Source organism: Sapajus apella, unplaced genomic scaffold (assembly GCF_009761245.1).
Source record: "Sapajus apella isolate SASKATOON/1434 unplaced genomic scaffold, GSC_monkey_1.0 scaffold41, whole genome shotgun sequence".
Taxonomy (NCBI): domain Eukaryota; kingdom Metazoa; phylum Chordata; class Mammalia; order Primates; family Cebidae; genus Sapajus; species Sapajus apella.
Window position 1 is genome coordinate 1420735 of NW_022436981.1, and position 19643 is coordinate 1440377.

Genomic DNA, 19643 nt, shown 5'->3' on the forward strand with positions numbered 1-19643 from the left:
AAAAAAAAAAAAAAAAAGGAGCCCTCATTAAGTGAAGAAAGACAGAAATTAGAATTAGAAGAGTCTTTACATAAGACAACAACATAAATTTTACAAAGAAACAAATTACAGAGTGCTAAAGAAGGGCTGACTAGATCTGGGTGGAAATCTGGAAATTCTTCATGAAGAAGGTGGTATCCAAATTGGGACTTAATGGATGAGTGGGGTTGGGAGAAAGATTATTACAGGCTAATAGGATTATTAATGCAAAATTAGAGAGGTATAACACCAGATATTGCACATCTGAAAAATTGCATTTTGAGGTGACAGCAGTATAAGATGTTACAATGTTTCTTGAGCAGCATTCATTACTATGTGCCACACCCTGGGCTATGTATTGGGAATCATATTGAATAATGACACAGATAAAATCCCAAATCCCTGGAAATGAGAGGTGCAGCCAGGAAGAAAAAAAAAAAGAATCCCTGGAACTTTTGTACCTTAAAATCAAGTTGGGGGGAACACATATAATTATATAATTAGATCTGTCATAAATGCTAAGAGGGAGTATTACAAGGTATTATGGGAGTGCATATCAGGCAAATTTAACAGTCTAGGGAATCAGAGAAGGAAGTCAGAGAAGTAATTTAAGATACAATCTAAAGGATGAATTGGAGTTAGTTAAAAAAAAGCAGATAAGGAAAGAGTTTGGTTTGCATGGAAAGAAAGGGAACAGAAAATGTGAGGTCATGAGAGGAGATGATATATTTGAAAAATGAAAGGTTAGTAATGAAACTACAGTAAGCAAAAGGAAAAAGAGGCATGAAGTGAGGTTGAAGAGGTAGGAAGAGATTAAGTATCATGATCACTGGCTGTATGTGGAGAATAATTAACGTAGAAATATAAGCAAAAACTGATGTGGCTTAGAGTTGAACGTCAATGGAGATGGTAAGCTGAATGGAATCAAGATTTACTTTGGAGAGGGACCTGACAGAATTTGTAATTGATTGCGTATGGAGCAGTTAGGGAGAGGAGAGCACTGAGAGTGACTTTTAAGTTGTCGGCATGAAAACTGTTGGACAGTGTGCCATTCATTGAAAATGGATAACAATGGAGGAAGAAAAAGTTGGAAGGAGGTTGAGCACAACCATTAATTTAGTCTAGGACATGCTCAATTTGAAGTGCCTATGAGATAATGAAGTGGAAATGGTAAGTAGGTTGTTAGACAATCAGAAGACTCATTTGAACTAGAACATAAAACTGGCATTTGTCAAATGGCATTTTAGCATAGGACTGGATGAAATGGCCTCGAAAGAAAGAGCAAATTCTGGAGAACTGGACAAGGACCTAGCCCTGAGAAACTCAAACATTTAAAGATTATATATGAGAAGATAGACAGCAAAGGATACTAAGCAGGAGCATCCAATAATGTACTAGGAGGAAAAGAAATGTGTCAGAAGCCAAGGGAAAAGAGTATTTGTAGAAGAAAGTGATTCTCAGTGTCAAATGCTGCTCATTTGAGAAGTAAAATGTATCTACTGACTTTAGCAACATAATAGTGACCTAGACATGAACACAGATGCCAAATATGAACCCCCCAAAAGGGTATATACAAGTTGTGAGAAGATTAAAAGCCAGATAGGAGTGGGTTAAGAAGTAAATGCTGGAACAAGAACATGGAAGGTCCTGAATACCAAGGATTTTGGATTCTTTGTGGGCAACAAGGAACAGCTGAAATTCTAAAGAGGAGTACCATGCTCTGATCTATACTTTAAGAAAATAACAAGAATAAGAACAGTTTGAAAACCTCAGCTAAGAAAATGGTTAAAAACCTTCTGTAGGAGTCAATGGGGAAAAAAAGGTATAATGGAAATGGAAAAGTTCAGTTGTTACCTTGCTAGAGGAGGAGTTTGAGAATGATGACCCTTTTTCTGGGCTCTTAGATTTTTCTGCTTTCCCGGGCTTCTCTGTAGGCTCTTTACTGTCACTTAAAGACTTCTGGGATTTGTCAAAGATGTTAATTCCCAAGATCTGAGCCACTTTGTCCAGTTCGGATTGCTTCTTTTCTGCCTCTTCTGCCTCTTGCCGTAGCTCTGCAATGTCCTTCATAATGTTATCCTGAAGCCGACTGACCTCCACCAGGAGTGGGTCTTTGTGACCATCCTTCTCCCTTCGTTTCTTGCGCAGCATTTCTCCTGAGCAGTCAAATGTCAACAAAAAGCAGCACAGGGAAAATAAGATGAGTCATTTCTCATTTACAAGTAGTAATTTGTCAGGGCCTTATGGTTACAAAATCTTTGCCCACAAAAGTTTCTAAGAGCAGCCAGGCACAATGGCTCACACCTGTAATCCCAGCACTTTGGGAGGTCAAGGCGGGTGGATTACTTGAGTTCAGGAGCTTGAGACTAGCCTCGCTAACATGGTGAAACCCTGTCTATACTAAAAATACAAAAAATTTGCCGGGCATGGTGGCAGGCACCTGTAATTCCAGTTACTCTGGAGGCTGAGGCAGGGGAACCGCTTGAACACAGGAGGCAGAGGCTGCAGTGAGCCAAGGTCACGCCATTGCATTCCTCCAGCCTGGGTGATAGTGAGAGACACTGTCTCAAAAAATTTTTTTTTCTAAGAGCAAGTGAGACTGTCCTTCCACATGGGTTGGTGTAAGTGAAGCTTCTATGAAGATAAAGATAAAGACATTATCTTTCGTGTAAAGGTTATTAGCTAAGGATCTGTGGACAGACTTCAGAAACTCCATGAACTCCCATAACAGTATATACAATTTTGTGTGTGTCTCTCCAAAATATTAATAAATGTTATAACTATGAATCTAGCAGTTGTCCTCTCTTCAGAGAGCTGAAGAATTATTTTAAGGTAATACAGTTGACTTTATCTGATCTAAGGATACATTAACAACTTCTTCAATGAGTTTTAGGTTTTGCCTCTATCTTTTTTTTTTTTTTTTGGTAGAGATGGGGTTTTGCCACCCAGGCTGGTCTCAAATTCCTGAGCTCAAAATGATCTGCCCGCTTCAGCCTCTCAAAGTGCCAGGATTACAGGTGTGAGCCACTGCACCCAGATGGCTTATTTAATATTATCTCCTGGCCGGGCGCGGTGGCTCACGCCTATAATCCCAGCACTTTGGGAGGCCGAGGCGGGTGGATCACGAGGTCAAGAGATCGAGACCATCCTGGTCAACATGGTGAAACGCTGTCTCTACTAAAACTACAAAAAATTAGCTGGGCAAGGTGGCGCGTGCCTGTAATCCCAGCTACTCAGGAGGCTGAGGCAGGAGAATTGCCTGAACCCAGGAGGCGGAGGTTGTGGTGAGCCAAGATCGCGCCATTGCACTCCATCCTGGGTAACAAGAGCGAAACTCTGTTTCAAAAAAAAAAAAAAAATATTATCTCCTATTCTAAACTCCAGGTCCTCTGGGGTTAATCCTCACCAGATTAATAACTAAATTTCTCATCCCTGAACAGTACAAACCCAGACAGAAGCAATTACATCTTCTCCCACTCTGTTCATTCATACTATCAGTATTTAGAAGCCTTGTTATATTCTTTTCCTCACTGTGTATATGAATTTCTAAAAGCATAAAAAAATGGAATAAAAAGGAAGGCATCAGGGAACATTTTTTTTGCACTAAGTTTAAGGAAAGACCAGGCATAGTGGCTCATGCCTGTAATCCCAGTGCTTTGGGAGGGAGGATCACTTGAGTCCAGAAATTTGAGGCTACAGTGAGCTAAGACAGCACCACTGCACTCCAGCTTGAGCAACAGAATGAGACCCTGTCTCTTAAAAAAAAGAAAAATAGAAAGTACACAAATATGATGAAGATATATTGAAAAGACACAGGTCTGACTCCAGTTGACCAAGAAAGAAAAATAAAAAAAAAGAAAGAACACAGGAGTCAACTCACAGGGGGTCCCATTGGCCACACATGGAACAATTTGAGCATTAAAATAAATAATGACAATAAAAGATTATAACCTATCAAATGAAGAATCTATGAATTCATACTCATATAAATGAATAAACAAATGGGAGTGAAGGTTAAGAAGTTCCCTCTTATGGTAGAAAGCCAACTAATAAAGGCTTCTACCGAAGTGAATGAGGAAACCTGAAAAATCCCTATTTGATAACCATCATAGGCCAGGCACAGTGACTGGCTCATGCCTATAATCCTAGCACTTTGGGAGGCCAAGGAGCTCAGGAGTTTGAGACCAGCCTTGGCAACATGGCAAAACTTTGTCTCAAAAAAAAAAAAAAAAAAAAATTAGCCAGGCGTGGTAGCTCATGCCTATGGTATCAGCTACTCAAGAGGATCACTTGAGCCAGTAAGCGGAGGCTGCAGTCAGCTGAGACAGTGCCACTGCCACTGCACTTCAGCCTGGGTGACATAGCAAGACACTGTCTCAAAAAATAAAATATATATTTTTTTAATTTTTTAAAATAATTATCACCATAACTGGCTCAGGCAAGACTCATCAATAGATGCTAAAACTAGGGGGTGGAAGTTTGAGGAGTAACTGAATATTTACATAGTCTCAAAGTATCTCTTCTATAAGATACACATTAATTAAAAAGGATAAAATAGTAACTTTATAGTGGAGAAATCTGGCAGATGCTACCTTAACCAATAATTAAAATTAACATCACCAGTAATGGGACAAATCAACACCTGATACAAACTCAGTAACACTTCTGTGATATTTTTGCAAAAAATGAATAACCTGAATTTAATCATAAGGAAACAGACCAATCAAAATTAAGGAATATTCTACAAAATATGTGACCTCTTCTTTTCCAGAATGCCAATGTTATGAAATACAAAGACTCAGATTAAAGAAGACTACAAGAACATGACAACTGAATGTAATAAATAATTTTGCACTTTGTTTTGCTATAAAGGGCATTAATGGGAGAATGAAATATGAGTAAGACTGGTAGACTGGGTAATATTATTGTATCACTGCTAATATCCTAATTTTGATAATTAAGGTTATGTACCTTCTTTGTTGTTAGGAAATACTTAAGTATTTAGAAGTAAAGGAACATCACATCTGTAGTTACTTTTAAAAACTCAGAAAAGGCCATTTCCGTGACTAACACCTGTAATCCCAGCACTTTGGGAGACCAAGAAAGGCAGATCACTTGAGGCCAGGAGTTTGAGACCAGCCTGGACAAAATGATGAAACCCCATCTCTACTGAAATTATAAATATTAGCCAGGCGTGGTGGTGCACACCTGTAATCCCAGCTACTCTGGAGGCTGAGGCTTGAGAATCACTTGAACCCAGGAGGCGGAGGTTGCAGTGAGGGAGATTGCACTCCAGCCTGGGTGACAGAGTAAGACTGTCTCAATGATTCTCAAAAAAAAAAAAAAAGTTCAGGAAAAATTACGCGCGCACACACACACACACATACACAGAGAGAGAGAGAGAGAGAGAGAGAGACAGAGAGAGAGAGAGAGAGAGAGAGAGAGAGAGAGGGAGAGAGAGAGGGAGAGGATAGAGCAAGCATAGTAAAATGTTAATAATCTGTCCGGGCATGGTGGCTCATGCCTGTAATCCTAGCACTTTGGGAGACCAAGGTGGGTGGATCACCTGAGATCAGGAGTTCAAGATCAGCCTGGCCAATATGGCAAAACCCCGTCTCTACTAATAAGACAAAAAAAAAAATTAGCCAGGTGGCGGGCGCCTGTAATCCCAGCTATTTGGAAGCCCGAGGCAGGAGAATCACTTGAACCCAGGGGACAGAGAATGCAGCAAGCCAAAATCATGCCACTTCACTTCAGCCTGGGCAAAAGAGTGAAACTTCATCTCAGATCATCATCATCATCATCATCATCATCATCATCATCACCATCTGGGAGAAGAGTACCTGAGAATTCTTTGCATTATTATTGCAACTTTTTAAAAAGTTTAATTACATAAAAAAATTTTTTTTAATGAAGCTTCAGGTTACTGAACCCATCTGAGAGTACCAAACTTCCCCATTTGGGTCTCCTAAACAAGTTATTACAAAAAGGCAGTCACGCAAAGCAGCTGATACCTTGTTGTTTATGAAGCCGCTCTAACTCAGTCCTGAGATAGTACATCTTCTTCTGGCGGGCTTCCCGGTCGTTCTTTAGTTTTTCCCTTTCTTCAATAACCTGCAAAATACAAAATGGTAAGAGAGTCTAGCATCCTCCAACATTCTCTTTCCTATTTCTCTTTTCCAGAAGTCTTCATGCTAGACATTATCTGAATGTAAGGCTCCAAATGCCTGCACACAGAGGCTCTGACCTTACAGTCAATGTGATATTTCATTCTGATCTAAGTTCCAGAATAGAACTGTCCATCTTTTAAAAACTATGCTTTATAAACCTAGCCCTGACTTAAAGCCTATCAAATTTCTACCAAACTGAGTAAAGGACTAGGTTTATAAAGGGAAAGTAAAGAGAAAGTGTATGATCTCCAAACACTGTCTCTGATAAAATTATTGTATCGTTACCTCAGTCGCTGCTTTCTTCCCACAGCCTGGGAACCCAATGAACCTTAATAATATAAAAACTAATTTTGGAGGCCAGGCACAGTGGCTCATGCCTATGATTCCAGCACTCTGGGAGAGGCTGGTAGGGGAGGTTTTTTTACTGTTGTTTATTTTCATTTTTTGCAGGAAGCATCTAGGGCACTGACAACAAGTATTAGACAGTGGTTCTGAGTTCCAAAGGGAACCATGGAGAAAGGAACTATATGTGTTATGGGTAAGGGACTGTATGAGTTACATATTTCCTGTTATTTATTTTTATTACTCCTTGGAATGCAGGGATAACCAATAGGCAGTGTGCCCAGAGTAGCATGTTATTTAAGCCTCACAACATTTTCTCTATTTTACAGTCAGAAAACTGAGGTTGTACAAGATTAAGTAACATACTCAAAGTCACACAGTAAGGGTAGATTTAAAATCCAGGTATATCTGCCCTAAAGCTCACGATCTTTCGACTATACAACTACCTAATGGAAAAAAGCAAATATGGCTTGTCCATAATATGCGAGCATATAATAATAGGCCTATATGTATCCATAATAGACCTGTGTATTATCAGCGCCCTGATTTAAGGGCTAGATTTATAAAGGGAAAGTAAAGAGAAAGTGAATGATCTCCAAACACTGTCTCTGAAGTTTTAAGTTTTGTCTGTATTGAACCTATTTCCCTTTCCCAAAAGGCTTCAGTAAAACTAAAGACTGAAGTTCAACATATTTAAGTCCAATAGAAACTTAAGTGTTTTTTGTCTTCCCAATAATTGGCTAAACTTTTTTTAACTGGAAAAAAATAGGACTGGCCCTCTAACTTTTTTTTCTTCAGGTCTTAACTTTTATGAGGAAACCAAATTATACAATTACATTTTTATATTTCTAAACAAAGTAAGCTGCTAGGTATCACGTACTTTTACAATTAATAGTATGTATTAACTCTTCCACTCAAAATTCTTCTATTATGTATTCTTTATCTTGATGTAGTTTTCACTTACTGCTCTAAATTATCAGAATTATTAGTATTATTGTATCTTTACCCCAGTCACTGCTTTCTTCCCACAGCCTGGGAACCCAATGAACCTTGAAATATAAAAACTAATTTTGGAGGCCAGGCACAGTGGCTCATGCCTGTTATCCCAGCACTCTGGGAGAGGCTGGCAGGGGAGAATAACTTGAGCCCAGGAGTTCAAGATCAGCCTGGGCAACATAGTGAGAAGACCTCATCTCTACAGAAAATGTATCTAAACATACACACATAAACATACATACTTTTTAATTAAATAACATGACAAAAACATGCTAATGTTACTCCTGGGCTCTAAGATAAACCAGAACAAGCAAAGTTTATTTCTTGGTTTGCTTCAATTATCAAGTGACAACTAGTTATTAGCTTTAACTCACATAATCACTACAGGGTAAGAATCCAGAATTCATTGCTTTACTGATTCTCCTTCACCAAAGCTCAATTTTGGTTCCCCACTCCACCATGAAATCATATTGAAGACTTCAAGGCTCCCCGCTCCTATCTACAGTGTTTGAAGACCATTAATATGGATGGAATTAAACTTTAAAAAGTCTGGCAAATCACAATAGGACCTAAGGCCAGACTTATGTTTAGTCCTAATGATAAAACATGTGCAAAAAAACAGAGGAACAATATACATTTCTTAGGATGATGACAGCAGCCTCCAAAGGACTTAAAGTGAAAGAGCCCTACACATTTTCAGACCCCTCAGATAGATACATACAAATTTATGGTAAAACAGATAACTCAGGCAAAGGATGCCCAAAGTTAATATTTACCTTCTGCTTCTGGGAAGCACGGTTCTTCTCATCAGAGATCTTTTCTGGATTGTATCTTATAAGTGATGGGATGGACACCTGGACAGGAACTTGGGCCGTAGGAACTGAGCCTAGCACAGACTCTTCCTGCTTAGGCTTATTAGGAGTCACAGTGGGGATCACACGAAGATTGGGACGGCTACGAGTAGCTTGTTTGGTTATTGGCATTATCCTGTGTGGTTCAAGTACAGGATGGTTTGATGGTTGAGAGGTGGGATACATGGGCCATCTTGAGGCTGCATATGCCATATAGTGCCTATAGGCATCAAACGAGGCAGGAGGAATGGCAGGTCCCTGGTAGCTTGGAGGTATTCGAGCTGCAGCAAACTGAGAGGCCCTTGGCATGTGAAACTGAGATAAAGCAGCAGAGTGTGGAAGTCTAATTGGAGCAGATGGGGCTGATGGCAACATGCACCTGACTGCAACAGATGACTGAAACCCGCTACCAACCACCTCTGGTCCTGAAATATGACCCATCGGATGGTCAGACTTTAGAAATGGGGGGCTGTTTTTTGTGAGCAGGTAAGGATCCACAGGAGAAGGTGGGTGTGGATGGGACACCTCTGGAGAGTGGGTATTGCTATGATGTGCCTCCCTGCTCTCTAGCCTGTGGGGATCTGAAGAATGTCGATCAGCTGAGAAGCAGTGATCAACTGAGGAACAGCGATCAGTTGAGAAGCGGTGGTCAACTGAGGAGGAGCGGTCAGCTGAAAAGTATCGGTCAACTGAGGAACGGCGGTCAGCTGAGGAGCGTAATGATGGCTTCTTGCCATGAAGTCGTTCCTGGGTGCGTGCAGCCAATTGACTAATCTCGGCTACTCCAATATCCAGCCCTATTGTCTTGAGCAAGTCATGGATCTTTGCATATTCTGAATTGGTCTCTTCTAGTGATTCTAGCTTTACAGCTGGAGCTGAAGAGGGCAGGGAGCTTGCCTTCTGCCTCATAACTTCACTCTCAGAGCTCCCAAGGGGCTTTGGTAGGGCTTCTGCCTTTAAATCCTCTTCTTCATCCCCATAGAGAAATTTCTCCTCATCTTCAATGTCAGGAAAGCTACGTCGCCTTTTTTCCTGGGTACTAGTAGAATCAGCCAACATGCTCAGAATGCGGGAGAAACCACTGCCATCCTGGCTAGCTCTCTCATGGGGCAGCAGGAAGTCTGTGTGTCGCTCAGGTCCCTCGGCCTTTAAATCCAAATTATCCTTGTGGCATAGAAAACTTCCAAATTTTTCTCTGAGGGGACTGTTGTCTTTGGGAATCCCAGGGAGGGGACCCCATTGGTAGAGGTTGCCCTGAGGTTCCTTCAAGGCAGTTTCTACCATAGTCCCCTTGTTTTCAATCTCTGAGGCAAAAGCAGCAATAGCACCACTTAGTGGAAGAGATGGGTGCCCAGAGTAGAGAGGGTGATCCTGGCTGGAGCTGGTACTGCTGGAAAAACTCTCAAGCTGCAAAGACAAACACAACTGATTTAGTCTTATGCAGAATCTCAGAACAGTAGTAACTGACATAAATACTTAAATACATTGGTCTTCCTGGATTAACAGGTGAGATATAAGTATGAACAAAAGGGAGCAAAGTATCCTTAGCCAGGTTCAAAATGTGAGTCCCCTTATTTCCAGATGTTTCTGCTGTTAAGGAGAAACAGGAAGGGAGGTTGACTGGATGGGATCCTCACCTTTATGTATTTGTTAAAAGGAATTTGAATTCAAAAGAATTTTAGAGATCCCCTAGCTTGTTTCCTTTTTTATGGATCCCCAAAAGAAAAGGAAAAAAAAAAAAGGAGAGCCGCTTTGGCTGAAGTGGGGATAGGAAATGCTGGACATGAACTCATCAGCATTCCCTTGCTTGGGAACCTCTTCAGAAGCCTTTATCTCCTAAGAGGGCAGCTAAAAAACCAGTGGTCTTGCCACTAATGATCTCACCATCCTTTCATAGGTGAGGGGAAAATATCAAGGTCCGGAATGGTGAGGTGACTTGTCTAAAAATCACAATAAGTTGGTGGCAGAGGTGGATCCAAAATCAGAATCACCTGATTTCTAGTCCAGTGTCCTACAACTCATACATCTTGTCTTCTCTCTAAAGAGAGATGAGAAAATTGAGATCATACCTCCTCCCCTTGCCCTTAAAGCTTCATTTCCAAGAGACCCATATTCAAAGATTGCCAAAGGATAATCCAATGTAAGGAAAAAAATTTATAGTAGGTACTGTCTCCAAAATATCTATTTATTAATATAAAGCCTAATGTACAGCAATAGAACCCTCTACTGATGCATTAAAAGGCCTACTGTTTCATAGGGAGAGTACTAGAAGGTGTAACTCATAGGCATGACAATGTTGGTCCAGCATATATTATTAAGATACCACTTGGAACATAGCCCCCAGGAAAGTAACGAGGCTTTAAGATATTAGAGGGACTAGCAAGAGATCCTATAAGAAATGCAGCAGAGACCTGCACAGAAGGCTCCATCATGTCCACCTCAATTCGCTTCTTCAAAATGGACTTCTTGGGCATCACAGATACTTCCTCAGGCCGATGCAAAGAATATCCTGGCTCTGATGCTGTTAGGACACCTGACAATCCAGGGATGGAACAGCCAGTACCACCATCATCAACTCCAACCAGTTCCTGACTCAAGCTCCTACTTCGCTCCTCCTCTTCCTCTCGCTTTCGTCTGGCAAGATCCAGTTCTCGAAACTCAGGGTCAAGAAACCTAGGACTTGGGCTTCGTCTACGCTGTCGATAATTGCGAGTTCCTGATGTAAAACTTGGGTGATCCCCTCCCATGCTGTGTATCTTCTCTGTGTCATCATAACGGGGTCTTTTGGCCTCCCGGCTCCTTTCTTCAGATCGTATAGAGTAGCCTTTGAGTTTTTCTCGATTCCGTTCTGTTCCCCGCAACAGCTCATCATGACAACTGATATGGGGACTATAATCAGATCGATGCAGGAAAGTTTCTTTTGTTCGGTAGTCCTCGTCAAGTTGTCCCAAGAAAGGACTGAGAGGCCCTTCTTCCTGGGAAATATATCGCTCAAGACCCCGAGAGCACTGGGAGCTTCGAGTGAAGACAGAATCATCAGTCAGGTCATCCCTGAGGAAAGAGAGAAGCGTCAGTGCACATAGTAGGCTTGGAAAGAGCAAGAGCAGACAAGGCTAAGAAACTGATACTTGTCAAGGGGGCTATAAAATACTTAGGGCAAAAGACTATAATCATGAAGTCCAAGAACATTTCCTCTCCCTTTCCCCAGGGGTACAAGCAGCTTTAGCCTCTAACCAAGAAGTAATATTACCAATGTAACTAGACAGAGCTCTTGGATAATTTCTTTGACTAGACTTAGGACATGTAGAGTATCATGCAAGTTGCGTTAACTCCACACAAGCTAAATTCTAGCTCTTTGTTACTGAAGGTGTGGTGTGGACCAAAGAGCGTTAGCATTACTTAGGAACTTTTGAGAAATACAGCTTCTCAAGCTCCACCCCAAGCAGATCTGAACTAGAATCTGCATTTAACAAGATCTCCAGGTGATTTGTTTGTACTTTAAAGTTTGGGAAACACCAGTCCAGATCAATGGGGTTTTTCTGTTCTTGTTTTTAAGACAGTCTTGCTCTGTCACCCAGGCTGGAGTGTAGTGGGATGATATCGGCTCACCGCAACCTTGTAAACTCTGCCTCCCAGGTTCAAGCGATTCTTGTGCCTCAGCCTCCTGAGTAGCTGGGATTACAGGCATGCAACACCACACCTGGCTAATTTTTTTTTGTGCTTTTTTAGTAGAGATGAAGTGTCACATGTTGGCCAGGCTGGTCTTGAACTCCTGACCTCATGTGATCTGCCCTCCTCCGCCTCCCAAAGTGCTAGGATTACAGGCATGAGCCACCGCACCAGGCTCAGATCAATGGTTTTAAAGCTGTGTTCCAGGATTCTAAAGAGTGCTCAGCAGCTATCAATAGAAAGGAGGTACTAGAATAGCAGAACCAGCGGGGCTCTGGACCTTCTACCCCAGTTAAATCATACTAATTCCAACTTTATGTCTGTATATTAAGGTTCTAATATTTCAATTGGAAAAAAGTTTCACTATAGGGTAATTAAAAAACAACGGATTTATCTAATTAGCATAATTTTCTCCACAAGTTGAAGAAGGTTCTCCAATGCTTTGCCTTGAACTGTACACTTTAAATGGGTGAATTATATGGTATATAAGTTATATCTCAATAAAGCTGTTAAAAATATGAATATATATATATATATATATTTTTTTTTTCTTTTTTTTGAGACAGAGTCTTGCTCTGTTGCCAGGCTGGGATGCAATGGCACAATCTTGGCTCACTTCAACTTCCACCTCCCCGGTTCAAGCAATTCTCCTGCCTCAGCCTCCCAAGTAACTGGGATTACAGGTGCACACCACCATGCCCAGCTTATTTTTGTATTTTTAGTAGAGACAGGGTTTCACAATGCTGGCCAGGATGGTCTCAATCTCTTCACCTCATGATCCACCTGCCTCGGCCTCTCAAAGTGCTGGGATTACACGTGTGAGCCACCGCACCCGGCCAAAAATGTATATACATTTTAAAAGGTCCTTCAGAGCCTAAATTCTCCATTTTTTTCTGTTGATGAGTCCCCAAAATGCTCCAAGAAAGCTGTTTGCTTCTATTCCCTAAAGTAAATTAGATGGGAAAAAAAAAATCCTACTCCTTCAATCTGTCAGAATAAGGAGACGGAATTAAGAGATAAGAATTTCACCAACCCAAATGCCCATCGACGATAGACTGGATAGGGAAAATGTGGCACATATACACCATGGAATATTATGCAGCCATCAAAAACGATGAGTTTGGGTCCTTTGTAGGGACATGGATGAACCTGGAAACCATCATTCTCAGCAAACTGACAGAAGAGCAGAAGATCAAACACCGCATGTTCTCACTCATAGGCGGGTGTTGAACAATGAGAACACATGGACACAGGGAGGGGAGCACTACACACTGGGGTCAGTTGGGGGGAAATAGGGGAGGAACGGTGGGGGGTGGGGAGCTGGGGAGAGATAGCAAGGGGAGAAATGCCAGATGTAGGTGATGGGGAAGAAGGCAGCAAATCAACTGCCACGTGTGTACCTATGCAACAATTTTGCATGTTCTTCACATGTACCCCAAAACCTAAAATGCAATAAAATAAATTAATGGGGGGAAAAAAAAAAGAATTTCATGAGGCTGGGCACAGTGGCTCACACCTGTAATCTCAGCACTTCAGGAGGCCAAGGCAGGAGGATTGCTTGAGCCCAGGAGTCTGAGACTAGCCTGGACAACACAGATAGACCCCCACTCTCTAAAAATTTCTTTTTCAATTCACCAGGTGTGGCGATGTAGCCCATACAGTCCTAGCTACTCTGAAGCCTCAGCCGGGAGGACCACTTGAGCCCGAGTTTGAGGTTACAGTGAACTATGATCAATCACGCCACTGCACTCCAGGCTGGGCAACAGAGCGAGACATTGTCGCTTAAAAAGATAATACATTTTTTAAAGTAAATAGTTCCATGAATGGAACATTAAATGTGCAAATTACTTTGATGAACAGGAGACATAAGCCTCACATCAACAAGTCTTTAGAAGCCAAGTGTTTTAGAATTTTTCACATTACCTGTTCATGTTCCCTTTTAAACAATTACAGTCCTACATATGGGGTTGCTAAGGTGAGGATAATAAAACCCACCTTGGCTATCATCCAAACCAGACATAAAACTTAAAAGATTCAATAAAGGAAGAGAAAGAATACTAGAGTATCGGAAAAAAAAATAAACATCTGGCCAGGCATGGTGGCTCATGCCTGCAATCTCATCACTTTGGGAGGCTGAGGTAGGAGGATCACTTGAGCTCAGGAGTTTGAGACCAGCCTGGGTAACATAGTGAGAACCCTATCTCTGCAAAAATAAAAAAAAATTAGTTGAGCATCAGGTGGTGTGTGCCTGTATTCCTAGCTACTTGGGATGCTGAGGCAGGAGAATCTCTTGAATCCAGGAGTTAGAGGCTATACTAGGCTATGATTGTGCCACTGCACTCCAGCCTGGGTGACAGAGTGAGAACCCGTCTCTTAAAAATAAATTACAAAAAAAAAACAAACAAAAAAACTACATACATTTTCTTTCTTTCTTTTTCTTGGGACAGAGTCTTGTTCTGTGCAGTGGCACAAGCTGGGTTCACTGCAAACTCTGCCTCCCAGGTTCAAGCTTCTCCTGCCTCAGCCTCTGGAGTAGCTGGGGCTACAGGCGTGCACCACTACTGGGCAATTTTTGTATTTCTGGTAGAGACAGGGGCTCGCCATGCTGGTGTCGAACTCCTAACCTCAAGTAACAGCCAATGGAACTTTGAAGTATTACCAATGGCAAAACTGGTCCTCAGACTTCCTGCCCAGCTATCCCCCACGTGCCTGGCTATGCTCTGTAAAACAATGCAAGGGACAGTCTCAGTTTAAAACAACATTACATTGATTTATTGCTACCACTAGCAATTTGTCAAAACTCCCAATGTGCTGGGCAAAGACCATAACAGTCATGGTCTCAGCTCTGAGAAAGTCCTTTCCTGAACTCCCATCCACACTTTCACTTTTGTGAGGTGAAAAACACCTAATGTGATTATTTACATCCTATATATAGTTAAGTTCCTAGTAGCTGAGGTCTATATCCAACTCGCTGGAGTGTATTTACTCTTCCTCAGCACTCAATAGTTGTAAATTAATAACTAAACTTAAAATTTTTTTTGAGATGGAGTTTCATTCTTGTTGCCCAGGGTGGAGTGCAATGGCGTGATCTTGGCTCACTGCAACCTCTGCCTCCCAGGTTCAAGTGATTCTCCTGCCTCCGCTTCCTGAGTAGCTGGATTACAGGCACTCGCCACCACGCCTGGCTAATTTTGTTTGTGTATTTAGTAGAGACAGGGTTTCACCATGTTGACCAGGCTGGTCTTAAATTCCTGACCTCAGGTGATCCACCCAAAGTGCTGCGATTATAGACATGAGCCACCGTGCCTGGCCTTAAACATTTTTGAGGGTTTCTAACTTTCTATTAATGCTTTATCTACTTCATATACACACATATATTAGACATGAACTTATCTAAACCATTTCTGAATCTATGTTTCAGCCTGGATAAGCTAAAATATAACACCATTTAAAAAAGACTTCCCATTTTGTCCAGAACTTTCCTTTGCAGAAGGGACCCCTCATAGCTCCAGTGTTTTAGAATTTATACCATCTCAACTGTTCTTGACTTGTGGAACTCTGATTATGTCCCCTTAGCCTTTTCTTTCTAGTCAGACTAGCATGACCTTTTTAAAGTCTTTTTTTCTATACAATTCATTCAGCTACAGAGTCTACACATCATTATACTCTTCCCACTTAGAAAGTCTGTTCCAAGGGACTGGATGCTGTGGCTCATGCCTGTAATCCTAGTACTTTGGGAGGCCATGACAGGTGGATCATGAGGTCAAGAGATTGAGACCATCCTGGCCAACATGGTGAAACCCTGTCTCTACTAAATAAAAAATAAATTATCCGGGCGTGGTGACACGCACCTGTAGTCCCAGCTACTCAGGAGGCTGAGGCAGGAGAATCACTTGAACCCGGACAGCAGAGGTGGCAGTGTGACAAGATCATGCCACTGCACTCCAGCTGGGTAACAGAGCAAGACTCAGTCTCAAAAAAAAAAAAGGAAAGTCTGTTCCAATGTTATATTTTATATTGGACACATGGCATATAAAGTAACTTCAGAGCTGGTACCATCCTTTCAAATATATCATTCAGAAAAAAGCAACATTTCTGCCTTCAAGTACCAGTACAGTATGCCCTGCCTTGGGTGATGCCTACCTGTCCATGTCTTCCAGATTATCCACTGGTGACCCCAGCCGATCACTAAGCCGTCGTCGTTCTGGTGTGCTAACACAGAAGTGGTCATTGCCAACAGTGATCCTTAAGCTCTGTTCCAAAGAGTCAGAACGCAGACCAGGAGAGCGTCTCTACAAAAGCAAAAGATAATATAGTTAGTCAATAGGGTCAAGACATTCCTACATCCAAAAACATTCTCCTCCCTACTCACAAAGTTAGCCAGGCATGGTGGCTCATGCCTGTAAATCCAACACTTCAGGAGGCTGAAGTGTATAGGCCCAGGCAAGAATGTGGGACCAGTCTGGGCAACACAGACTCCATCTCTATAAAAAGTTTAAAATTAGCCAGGTGTGGGGTGCATGCTGCACCGTGGTCCCAACTACTCGGGTGGCTGAGGTGGGAGAATAGCTTAAGCTTGGAAGGTCAGGGCTGCAGTAAGCCATGATTGTACCCCTGCACTCCAGCCTGGGCGATGAGCAACTTTGTCTCAAAAACAAAAACAAAAAGCAACCTCGCAAAGCTGGGGTTCAATAAGGTAATAAATGGTTATGGTAAGACACTATTCCAAAATGTTGGGTACAGCCCCAACCCTGTTTGTGGATGCCCTTAGTCCTGGCGGTGATGAAGGATTGAGAAAAGGAAATAAAGACAAAGACACATGAGTAGAATTTTACAGCATGGGTCCAGGGTACCAACACAAGCCCCACCGAGTTCTGATTTCCACAGGCTTTTATTAGGTGCATATACTTGTTAATTGAGAGGTGCGGGAACAGGGAGGGGTGATCAGGGGAGGCCTTGAAACTACTGGGTGAGGCCTCTAGACTAATGTGGGCAAGACAGCCAGGGGGAGAGGTGTGGTCTGCACTATTCAGTAGTAGCCGAGACTCTTATGCAAACCTATAACACTGAATTCTACCACCAGTTGCTACCAAGGTGCATTTTATCTTCTGAGCCTTGAGGACACAGAGCAATCAAAATTACTCGCTATTCTGAGAACCGAGGCAGAGCCTGTGGCCTTCCGGTAATCTCTGCCCTGCAAGGCTTTTCTTCCTTGCAACCCTCCAGATCTTGTGAGCAGAGGTCACCTCCCTTCTCAGAGATCTTGCACAAGTCCTCTTTACAAGACCCTCATGCCACCTTCATGTTGAGAAGGCATTCATGGGACCAAAGCAGTATTTCCTGCTCTGTAACCACCCCACAGTGTTCCAAAGTTTTACAGCTTCCAAGGTCTTACAGCGCTCTCAGATGGTCTTTACCTTAGGCCTCCTGTTGCCACCTGATTTCTATTCTACTGCACCAATATTTGATATAGCTTAGTTCAGGGTATAAACTTCAGCGTACAATAAGCAAAGCAAGCTTATAATTATTTAACTAGAAATAACATAGGTCTGCCCCTGGCCATCTTGACCCACACAAAAATAAAGCATTTTTTTTAAAAATTATCATTTTCTCTAACTCTCCTAAATGGTGACCTCTCATTCTTACTGGGCATGGGAAAAGAGAGGTCAAAGTCCTACACATTTCAGAACCTACACATTTCTATTGAAGGAGGTAAGCCAAAAACAAGTTAAAAAAAAAAAAAAGTACTTCTAATAAGTGCTATAAAGTCATTAAACATGATATCATAAAAGGAGTTACTTCAGATAGAATGGTTAGAAAAGGCTTTTTTCCTGTGATAACCTGAGGCCTGAATGATGTTAGCCTTGCAAAGAACAGGTAGAAGGATGTTCCAGGCAAAGGAAAGAATCACCTCAGTATTGAGCTTGGTATGTTTTTTTTTTTTTTTTTTTTTTGAGACGGAGTTTCACTCCTCATGTTACCCAGGCTGGAGTGCAATGGCGCAATCTCGGCTCACCGCAACCTCCGCTTCCCGGGTTCAGGCAATTCTCCTGCCTCAGCCTCCTGAGTAGCTGGGATTACAGGCACGCGCCACCATGCCCAGCTAATTTTTTGTATTTTTAGTAGAGACAGGGTTTCACCATGTTGACCAGGATGGTCTCGATCTCTTGACCTCGTGATCCACCCGCCTCAGCCTCCCAAAGTGCTGGGATTACAGGCGTGAGCCACCGCGCCCGGCCGGTATGTTTTAAATAACAGAAAAGTGGCCAGTGTGGCTGCAAGCAAAGTGACAGAAGAGGAAAAGATAAGGAGAAACCACAGTTGGGAAATTTGGGTTTTATTCTAAGTGCAATTAACAGCTGCCGGAGGGTTTTACACAGGATAGTGATCATCCAACTACATTTTTCATCCAGATGCTTGCACAGCACACCCTCACCTCCTTCGGATCTTTATTGAAAAATCAACTTTCCAGGAGGCCGACTACTCTATCAAAAATTTTAACTCCCCGGGCCGGGCACAGTAGCTCATGCCTGTAATCCTAGCATTTTGGGAAGCTGATGAGGGAGAATCACTTGAAGTCAGCAGTTTGAGACCAGCCTGGGCAACATAGTGAAATCCCTCCCCACACTAAAAATTAAAAAATAAAATAAAATCAGCTAGGATGCTGGTACACGCCTGTAGTCCCAACTACTCTGGAGGCTGAGGTGGGAGCATAGCTTGAGCTTGGGAGTTTGAGGCTGCAGCAAGCTATGTTCACACCACTACACTCCAGTCTCGGTGACAGAGCAAGACTCTATGAAACACACACACACACACATATTGTAACTCCCTTCTCTACTTTTAGTTCTTCTTAGTCCTTCTTAGTACTTAATTACATTTAACATATCATGGCATTCATTTCTAACTTTATAGCATCCAACTCTCCCTGCTAGAATATTAACTCTTTATAAGGACAGGAGTTTTGTCTGGTTTGTACTTTGTTGTATCCCCAGGGTAGTCCAGAACAGTGCCTAATAGAAAGTAGATGCTTAATAAATAGATGTCAAATGTATAAAGTGAGGGCTTAAAAATCATGTCGATTTCTGTGTACAGAATAAACTGGAAGGTAGCAAGAGTGGAGTGCAAAGGAGCCAAACGCAATAATCCAGGAAAGAGATAACAGGGCTTAGGCCAGAGTGATGGCAGGAAGGCAGTTTTGGGGACATATTCCAGAGGTAAGGCTAACAGGTTAGGCAGATGAGGTAATCTAACAAATTAGATATGGGGAGATGGGAAATAATGACTGTTTCTGATGTAAGCATGGATGATGCTATTTACTAAAACAGAAAAGACCGGAGCAAATAAATTGTGCATTGGAAAAGAAAAGAAGGTTGTGGAAGCAAGCATTCTGTTTTTGTTTCCTCTGTAGTGACTGTCACCCACCCTGGCACTGCTCAACTGAAAATCGTAACATAGTGACAAACAATTCACCCATGACCAAAGTACTCACAGTACTTAGATACATGTTAAAGAAACACTCAAAAAATTAGAACTTTGTTACTAAATTTTTTAAAAAGGCCAGGCATGGTGGTGGGTGCCTGTAGTCCCAGCTACTTGG

The 19643-nt window shown here is 42.0% G+C and overlaps 1 protein-coding gene across 1 annotated transcript in view; it reads right to left on the reverse strand.

The window, feature by feature from the left end:
• The window catches only part of ZNF318 (zinc finger protein 318), a 32039-nt gene that overhangs the window by 10704 nt on the left and 1692 nt on the right, over positions 1 to 19643 (reverse strand). The window contains exons 2-6 of the mRNA XM_032299476.1: positions 16190 to 16338; positions 10789 to 11428; positions 8303 to 9784; positions 6033 to 6132; positions 1873 to 2174 (exon numbers count right to left, since the gene is read on the reverse strand). Of these exons, the coding sequence (XP_032155367.1) occupies positions 1873 to 2174; positions 6033 to 6132; positions 8303 to 9784; positions 10789 to 11428; positions 16190 to 16338 (2673 nt within the window). The remainder of the gene's footprint in view (positions 1 to 1872; positions 2175 to 6032; positions 6133 to 8302; positions 9785 to 10788; positions 11429 to 16189; positions 16339 to 19643) is intronic.